Source organism: Nestor notabilis, unplaced genomic scaffold (assembly GCF_000696875.1).
Source record: "Nestor notabilis isolate BGI_N333 unplaced genomic scaffold, ASM69687v1 scaffold11504, whole genome shotgun sequence".
Taxonomy (NCBI): domain Eukaryota; kingdom Metazoa; phylum Chordata; class Aves; order Psittaciformes; family Psittacidae; genus Nestor; species Nestor notabilis.
The window spans coordinates 170,514-180,088 of record NW_009924407.1 but is presented as its reverse complement, the minus strand read 5'-3'; the positions used below and the strand labels follow the sequence as shown (position 1 = coordinate 180,088).

The 9,575-nt window shown below is 38.7% G+C and overlaps 1 protein-coding gene across 1 annotated transcript in view; it reads left to right on the top strand.

Annotated features, from left to right (window-relative positions):
* Nucleotides 1-18: 18 nt before the first annotated feature.
* The window catches only part of PARD3B (par-3 family cell polarity regulator beta), a gene marked incomplete at its 3' end in the record, with an annotated part of 142,442 nt that continues 132,885 nt past the window's right edge, over nucleotides 19-9,575 (top strand). Inside the window, exons 1-3 of the mRNA XM_010012593.1 lie at nucleotides 19-128; nucleotides 2,018-2,024; nucleotides 2,900-3,071. Of these exons, the coding sequence (XP_010010895.1) occupies nucleotides 19-128; nucleotides 2,018-2,024; nucleotides 2,900-3,071 (289 nt within the window). The remainder of the gene's footprint in view (nucleotides 129-2,017; nucleotides 2,025-2,899; nucleotides 3,072-9,575) is intronic.

The following is a 9,575-nucleotide window of genomic DNA, read 5'->3' as shown; positions in this document are numbered from 1 at the left end:
GCCCCCCTGCCCCAGGAGATGGCGCATCGGCGGTGGGAGCGGGAGCGCTCGTCCCGGCAAGGCAGGGGAATTCCTGTGGTAAAAACTGTAGTTGTAATCGCAGTTTGCCTTCCTGGGCTGACTGGGAGGTAAGCTACTATATATTATAGCTATCAGAGTCTGTCCGTGACTTTGTCTGTTAAAATAACTTTAGTAGAAATGGTAATATAAAATTTCATTTGAACTTCAGGGGAATAAAGGAAATGTGTTTAGAAACCTAAGTAGGTGATAATACCATAATGTGTGTGAGCCTGCGAGAGTGGCAGGGCAGGGCCAGGCTGCGGCTCTGGGCTTTGCTAATGACCACTGGAAAATACTTGAAGAAAGTATATAGGAATAGGGTAATTACAGCATCAGTGTCCTCCTGGTTTATCTTTCTGTGTTTTACTACTGTATGTTGGGGGGACTTTTGAGTCTGGAGTGGTGCTTGCATGGTTCCACTTAATAGTTCCTGATGGCCTCCTCCATCAGTTGGTCTGTTTTGGAGCCACTTCTACTTTTGGCCTTTGCAATACCCTAGAGCAGTAAGTGCAGAGTATTACAACATGATATAGCATTTAATACGCTAGGGTGTAAAAACATGGGGAATCTCAGCTTGGCCCAGTTGAGGAATTCACTTGTTTATTCCCATCAAATCACACCTGAGCTCCATTTGCTCTGTGGCAGGGGGGTTGGAACTAGGTGATGATCTTCAGATCTTTTCCAACCCTACCTATTCTGTGATTCTATACTGCAAATGCTCAAGCGAACTTTGTATCCTGCTGCTACCTATAGTGCTTTCAGTGCCATGGTCCTACACAATCTCCAATTTTCTCTTCATCAGTAACAGCCTCTTTCTTAGAAATCAAGTTTCCACAGCAAAAGTGGAAAAAGAGAAAAACAAACCTTTGGTGGACAACAGTGGAACTTCCCCATGATGAACTTCCATCATAACATGAACATGAATGGTCATTTTAGAAACAAAGGAAACACACCATAGGTTTTTGGGTTTTTTTCTTGGTACTGGAGAAAATTGCCATGATCTTTTGGTGTATGGCTCTAAGGTAGCCTTTTTGGCTGTACGTAGTTGAGGGGCATAGCAATGACCTGGTGATGAATGCAGTGTGAACACCTGTGTGGTTTCCCTAAAACACGGGAGTGAGGTACAGAGGTGTCTTTGTTACTGGAATGAATCTTCCTTATATTTTTTTGAAAAATATAAATTTTATGTTGTAAGAGCTGGTTGTATGGCTGTGGAAAGGAAACATGCTCTGTGTGGAAAAGGAGAGCAAGTTTTCTACATAATTATTTAGGGGGTTTTGTGTGTTGCTGAAATGTGCATTGGTAAATGTGAACTGACACGTTTCTAGCAACCAAATTATAAATGAGTGGAAGCCCTGAAAATGTCAGTTTCTTCCTTAGAAGCACTTCAGGATTTTTCTTTTAATTTCTTTTTTCCTTTTCTCTCTCATGCATTCACTTCTTCCCATAGGCAAATGAGCTCATTTAAATGTTTGTATTCTGTTTATCATAGGAAATAATTTTTGACACTGGAAGTGTCAGAGGAGATTCAATGTACTAACATTTTAATAAAGAAAATGTGTATGCATACCTTAAAATAACAGAAAGAAAGTAGTAAATTAATCCTTTAAACTTGTTTCTTTGTATATCTTGACACTGCCTAGCCAGCTGTGTGTGTTGTGGTCTTTTTCAGGATTAGTTAGGAAAAACTTTAGGATAGTCCTAAGGAGTTCAGGAAAAAGTTAAGTAAGTTAACAACTTAAGATACCTTATATGATGCTTATTAGGCAAAGCATGGCATGAGAAGTATGCAATGTGAGGTAGTGGGGCAGGAAAAGTGCTTTTACTGCTGCCCTTACCTCCTCTGCTTTTGGAGAGGGCTCTGGGGTGTCGAGCATCCCATTGGCTGAGAACAGCAAATCTTCTGATACGCTTAGATTCATTGGGAATTAATGTGATTTTGGGTTTGTTTTCCCAGAACACAGGTAACTGTTTTACTGAAATTGTAACACAGTTTACACTCAGCCACATGCATCAGAGTTACTTGATGAAGCTGTGTACACCTTATCTGACTACTTTGTATTTGTAGGGACCTAAAGGTTTTTTCTGGTGGTTTCTTTTTTGGATCATGTCAACATTCATGTGAGTTTGTAGTTTGTTGTTTCTTAATCTTGACCTTCCTGTGTGCCTGAAACAATGCATGTGGTATAAGCTTGCAGGAGGAGATTATAGGTACATGGTAGGTAGAGACATGTGTGTATGTGTACCTGCTGGAGCACAAAACTTTGATCTGTACAGAGGCATAGGTTGTGCAACTAAGGAACTTCACACTCTTGTCACTGTGCCAGATGTATCTTGTCCTTATAATGTAATTATTATGTATTTATAAATAAAACATGTATCTGCTTGCTCAGTACAGCTTCCATGATTGTGTTACCTTGGTGTGTAGTGTGTCAGTCAGTAGCACTAAATTTTTTTAAATATAATAACACCCTCCACCCCCAAGAATTAGATGTTGTTCTGTGTTTATAAGTATGTTCAGCCCTAGATGTTTTGGAACAATGTAAAATGCTCACTAATGGTAGCCTGCAAACTGAGAAAAACATGTCAGCACAGGGCAGTGCTGAAGCATATATTGAAGTCATATTGAACTTGATGTATTTAAACACAAATATATGCATTTTCCTGAATCTGTGTATTTATTACTAGCTTTTCTGAAATAAGATTGATATTTCTGTATTCCCAATGAAGAACAAATTTTACTTAAGGAAATGAAAAGAACAGGGGAAAAAAAGGAAAAAAAAAGTGATGTTTGGGAATACTTTAAATATACAAATTGTGTTATCTTTTGTTTTGATAGCTGATCGCTGTTTATGATGAGCAAGAAACTCACCATAAGACTGATGGCACCAATGGCAATTTGACAGACAGAAATAGCCCAGACTCTTTCGAGACAGAGGTAGCGGCTCAGCTGGCTGCCTTTCAGCCAATTGGTGGTGAGATTGAAGTGACTCCTTCTGCCCTAAAACTGGGTATGTATATCTTGTATGTTTGTTTAGCTTTGGGGGGGAAGGGGGAGGGTTGGTTTAAATTTGTTTGGGTTTTTATTTTTAGTTTTTACCAATATATAGTACTGCTTTATTTCTTTTCTAGGTATGTCTATAGTCTGATTTTGTGTATTTGAAGATTTTTTTTAATTGTTTGCAATTTGCAGTTCAGTGAAGACAATTGTAATGACAAAAGTTGGGCTTTTGAACGATTGGTACTGAAGACTGCAACTGAACATGGCAAATTTGCACCTGAGCCTCATACTCTGCTGTATGTTATGTCCATCAGTACAGCTGGGGTCTCTGTTTTTCTCCTTTCTTTGAGGGGATGTGTTTCTGACAATCCTTCATTGTATTCTTCTAAGAGCAGAAGAGATGAAACCTTTGCAAGGTATTTTCAAATTACAAAGTCCTTGAGGAGCCTGGTTCAATGAGTAAAACTGCTGTGTGCAAATACTTTTATTGATTATCTGAGCTAGTGCCCTGGTTTGGGTTGGGAAGTGGAACCAAGGAGATTCTGGTTGCAACCAATTCAGCTCTTTGCCTTTGAAGAAGTTGCACAGCAGGGTCTGTCTGCCTGTTTGACTTTCAGGTGAGCAAACTGTGATTAGGAGAGGCTTCTGCTTAATTCCCTCTTAAAGCAGAGGGTACTAGGTGAAGTGCTGCAACTCTGGTCCCCTGCGTTGTTTCAGTGTGTCTGGAAGCCCAAGAGCTCAGAGACTGGTTTCCAATTAGAAAGAGATAGTCTTGTACATTGAACACAAAGCAGTTTGAAGTATTTTCTTGGATTGAGAGCAAGCTTAGCTGTCACCTAGATACTAGATATAGAAGCTTTCAAAACCAGATTGAAGGTGAATCCTCTTACTGTCGGTCTGTAAAGCTGAAGTACTCTGACAGCATTTAGCAAATGAACAGTGCTCAGGAGAGGTTTCTCTGAATTCCACCCAAGCTCATTGCCCAATTCACCCTGTGTTCTTGAGTACTGCTGGCAGTATCCTAATGGTGTGCAGTAAAATTTCAGAGTGTAAGCAGGTGGAGTAAGAATAGAAATAGTACCTCTAGTTGTACTACTCTCTCAGAGCAGTCTGATTGCATCTTCAGAAATTGAATGTTTACTTGTATGTTTATTTTAATTACATTTTTAAAGGAAAAGGCTGATAAACAAAACCAGTGAGCTAAAATAAAATTTATAATACCACTCACTGAATGAAATCTGTGCTGGTTTTTGTGCTTGATGTAGGAAAATATTGAAATTCAAGCTGTTTTCTAGAACACAGAAATATCTTTTTCTGTATTTAATGACACTCAGGAATTTCTCATACCTAAAAATCTTGGGAAAAGGCTTATTCTTGCCATAACTTTTATGTATTTGAGCTGTGGTTTTGGTAAGCATGAGGTACAGTAGAATTTGTGGCTAGAGGTTCAGTGATTGAATGGTTTGCCTCTTCATTTGTTGCACATTTTTAAATAATACCACGTAAGCACATTTTAGCATGTTTCAGAAAGTAGAGATTGGTCTGTGTATGATTCTGAGCTATATTAAAAAAAAAATAATTTTGAGTGGCTTTTTTAGCATACCATTGTATGTAAGTTGAGGGTTGGAGAGAAGAGCATTTCAGCCTCATACGATTTTATGTAACACTTAATGCTGGAGCTCTTGAGCTCTCCAGTAAGCTACCAGGTAGTTCAGCTTTCGTAGCATTTATAGAATCCTTCTACTATAGAGTGTAAAGGAGATGAAATATAACATGAGAAGAGCAGCCAATTAGGGTTCCATTTAGTTTTCAATGGAAACTAATACATATTTGAAGTTAAAATGTATGCTTGCTTCTTAAAACAAGAGAACCTAAATATAGTGTGTCTGTCTCAATGGTAAATGAAAGATTTTCTACCTGTCAGTTCTATAAACTTGGTCTACACTCTGAAATTTAATTGTTTCCTCTTCCGTTTTTTGTATCATGGATTACAGTTCATTAGACTTAATTTTTGCTTTTATCTTTCATGTACAAGTCCTTGGACCTTAAATTATGTCCCTATTTCCACTCCACTACAGGCAAATTGAAAAGTAAGTGAAGAAATAGAAGGACATTTTGGTTGCATCAATACCATTGGTGCATGAACCACAGTAGTCTGATTCCTTGTCCAGTTATTGAATTGACTCACATTTTTTAGCAGAAATAAACAGAAATCACTTTTAAAAGCTGTTTTTATTTTGAGAGCAAGAATGTGATGAAATATATATGTAGTGAGCAAGTGTTGCTTTCCGTGGTAGAGCCCTGCTTCAGGAACAGTCAGGTACTAACCTTTTGGAGTATTTTTGCAGAATGACTTTAGGGGTGAACTGCAGGGAATCCATTGTTCTATCAATTGTCAGATTGTGGAACGATTTTGCCTGTTAATTTCTCTTGGATGTTTTGTGTTCTATGAAACCAGATCCATGGTTTTAGGTAGAAACAATGTCCATTTAGTGATCTGCTAAAAAATACTTCAGAGCTTGGTTCTTAATAAGCATGTGAAACTAAACACTGCTGCTCCTCTTCCCTTTCTATTTTTTATCCATAATTCAAGTATAGTGCAAAAGAATATCAAGGCTGGCAGGGGTTTGTTAACTTTTGTTAACTGTACACAGTTTTTTCTTTCAAAATATAAAAGAACTTCCAATATAGAAAATCTTGGTGTACATCTTTCAGTTGACAATGAAATAAATATAGATCTATTGTAAAAAAAAAAATAATAATTCCCATTTGACAGAAAATGTGGTTGGGTAGAGAACATATTTCATGCTACAATAGAAATGGTAATAAAGCAGCTGTTAATATATATTACAAGATTTAAAGAAACACACAACTATTTGATGTGTTCAATCAGCTGTTTGAAACAGTGAAGAAATGAGGTGTCCGTGCTCATGGCAGGGAGTTTGGAACTAGATGATCTTAAGGTCCTTTCCAACCCAAACCATTTTATGATTCTATGATCTACAGATTTTGGTATTTCTGTGGGTAAGTAGAGAACATTGGGATGCTGTTGCTGAACTGGCAGCAGAGAGAGCTTGTCTGGTGAGACTGTTCCTTGTGAGCGGAACTTCTCAGAGTACACTGGTGAGTTGGACATTACAGCAATTTTCAAAGAATGATACAGGCAACTGAATGCCTAAATAGATGATGTACATTTGAAAAATTGGATGGAGGTAAATCAGCACCTCTAACCCCAAATGTGTCATAAATTCTTTATTACCATTTTTTCTCTTACTCCTTAGGTATAAAACTGTGGATAGACAAAGCCTTACAATGAATCGTGAACTTGCAGTATGTTGAATACTTTTTAGCTGCATGACTTTAGCCATGGTGAATGTAAGGCAAGATTTATGACAGTGAAAGAATTTGTTTTAATGTTCTGTGTCAGAGATGGTCTTCTGGCTGTTTGACTCCTCAGTCCTCCTGCCTGGCATGAATGCTGATGTATATTAAGCATCACTGTTGAACTTGTGTACCCTTAGAAGACTAAACATAGTCATTTCACTGGAGCAGGACCATGACTGACAATTAGTTGTTTTCCCTTTGTTTCCTCAAGCTCTTGATGCTGTCTGGGAATAGGTATCATCTCTATCAGTGTTTCATTTCTGCATTGTTCTTGCAAAAGATTATCAAGCTCCTTTGGTCTGAGCTTATGTGATCAGACAATTATTTTGAATGGAAAGTTAGGATGCAGTAATATTTCTTTAAAATTGGTATATCAAAGTCATTTAAGAAATACATTTCCTTTATTCTGCACAGATGGTGGGTTTTGCTTTCTACAAATGCTGCTTAGATGAATACATTTTGCTTAGTCACTGTTGTTGATCATTGGTCTTTGTAGCAGCAAAATGTATTATGTTGGATTTTTGGCAAATTGCATACAAGTCTATTCATTGATGCAACAACTAGTAAGCTAACAAGTGTTTAGGATGGTGAAACATTTGGACATCCTTGTATGTAGGTGGTAGAGTAATTACTGGGTTAACTAGCACTGGTTTTTGTTGGCATTGGGTTTGGGGGTGTGTTTTGTTTGTTTTTTTGCATATATCATGCCTTAATATTTCTCTTTCACCAGAGATTGTAGCTAAGAAAGCTTCGCAGAGGGAGGACTTACCCTTGCAGACCTTGTTGACTGATTGCCTTTGTTCCCTGTTCCAAACTGCTGTTTGTTGCTGATGTATGATTAAAAAGTCATTCTGTCATCTTCAAGATAGCTTTGCTGGAGTAGTGGATGACATTCTTGTGCAGTGTGTTATCTTTAGAGAGCCCATGATGGATGCGGTTATGTATATTAGGGATACTAACAGAATGTGCAAATAGCTGTCTGGGATTCTCTAGTAGTTTGAGGTTTTTTAGTAAATGTTTATTGTTAGAGTTATTAAACATGAACTAGCCATGCAGAGCGTTGAAACACAACTTTATGGTAGCAACTAATGGGCTATGTGTAAATTGATGTGATCTTATAGAATCATAGAATGGTTTGGGTTGGAAAGGACCCAAACTAGGATCATCTAGTTCCAACCCTCCTGCCATGGGCAGGGACACTTCACACTAAACCATTTCACCCAAGGCTCTGTCCAGCCTGGCCTTGAACACTGCCAGGGATGGAGCATTCACAACTTCCTTGGGCAACCTCTTCCAGTGCCTCACCACCCTCACTGTGAAGAACTTATATCTAACGTGAACTTCCCCTGTTTAAGTTTAAACCCATTACCCCTTGTCCTACCACTACAGTCCATGATAAAGAGTCCCTCACCAACATCCTTATAGGTCCCCTTCAGATACTGGAAGCTGCTCTGAGGTCTCCACTCAGCCTTCTGTTCTCCAGGCTGAACAGCCCCAACTTTCTCAGCCTGTCTTCATACGGGAGGTGCTCCAGCCCCCTTATCATCCTCGTGGCCCTCCTCTGGACTTGCTCCAACAGCTCCATGTCCTTTTTATGTCGAGGACACCAGAACTGGACACAGTACTCCAAGTGAGGTCTCACAAGAGCAGAGTAGAGGGGCAGGATCACCTCCTTCGACCTGCTGGTCACACTTCTTTTGGTGCAGCCCAGGATACGGTTGGTTTCTGGGCTGCGAGTGCACACTGAAGCCGGCTCATGTTCAGCTTCTCATCAACCAACACCCCCAAGTCCTTCTCTGCAGGGCTGCTCTCAATCTCTTCTCTGCCCAGCCTATCTTCCCTCTGATTCTGTGATTCCTAAAATATTTTTGTAATGTTTTTTTGTAGATGCTTACCACCTTTGGACTAGAGGTTTCTAATAAATCTTTCCCAAAGAAATGGTTACCCTCCAGTAGTCTTCTGTGCATGAAAGTGGTGTGTCCATGATATTTTAAGCAGTGACCTGTCTGTAAGGAATATTTTGTGTGATCATTAGTTCCAACTGCAAACTTCAACTACTATTCCTGTAGAGCATGAGACGTAGTCACTTCAGAAATGTTTGGTTTTGTTTTCTGTTAAAGCACTAACGTGTCATTATAACATTTCAAGCATGCCAGTAGAGGCACTTTGATTTGAGGAGGAGAGTCTTCAAATTCCTAGAAGGCTTTTCAGTTAAACTAGCTGAACTGTCTTCAGTTTTTAATGTTTGTAGTTCTGTTGGCCCTCATAAGAAGCCATCTTGTAATTTTCTGTGTGCCCATGTGCACACTACTGGCCCTTCTGGTTTTCCTTTGTGTCTAATAGTCTAGTGTTCTTTTCTTGTGTTTTTCCCTGCATGGTAGTTAGTAGAACAGGAAAAGGGGGAGTAAGAGGTTTAGCTTTTTGGTTTTTTTTCCATGATAGCAGTTTGTTTTTACCTTTTCAGCCCATACAGGCAGGAAGGACTGCAGTGATTTATTCATGGAGGATCCATTTTATGGACGCATTATTCTGAGCTGAAAATGCTTTCATGACTGGCTCAGTGTTGTTTGCTTTATTTGATAGATGATGGCTGAGTGCACATAACCTTAGTTGTTGCTTTTCTGTTGCTCCTTTCCTTGGTGTGAAGTAGTCAAGTTTTTGCCTGGAGGAAGACAGTATTTGGTGATAATTTGTCACTTCTGAATACTAAGGTAGGGGAAAAAAGTGAGGTAGGTGTAGGTATTGCCATGATGGCTTTTGTTTTGTTTTAATTATTCTTTCCTCTTTTTTCCTTTCTTTGGAAATCGAGTCAAATATTCCTGAAGCTGTTTAGTGAGTACAAGCATCACAGGAAGCAGATAGAATTATGTTACTTTGGCTATTACAATAAGATATAGCTTCTTAATGAGTTTTTATCTTTACTAGTGTTTAGGTAAAATGGAGGTTAGATAAATAAATAATTGCTTATAACAGTTATTGATAGCAGGTTATAAAACTGTCTTGTAAACCATGGTTTAACTCCACTCTTTGGAAGCTTTCACTGCTAAGTAGGGCAAGTGTCTTGCTTTTCTCACTGAAAGTTCTCACTTTGGTATTTCAAAATTAGCATGTCTTTGCTTTATTTATTTAT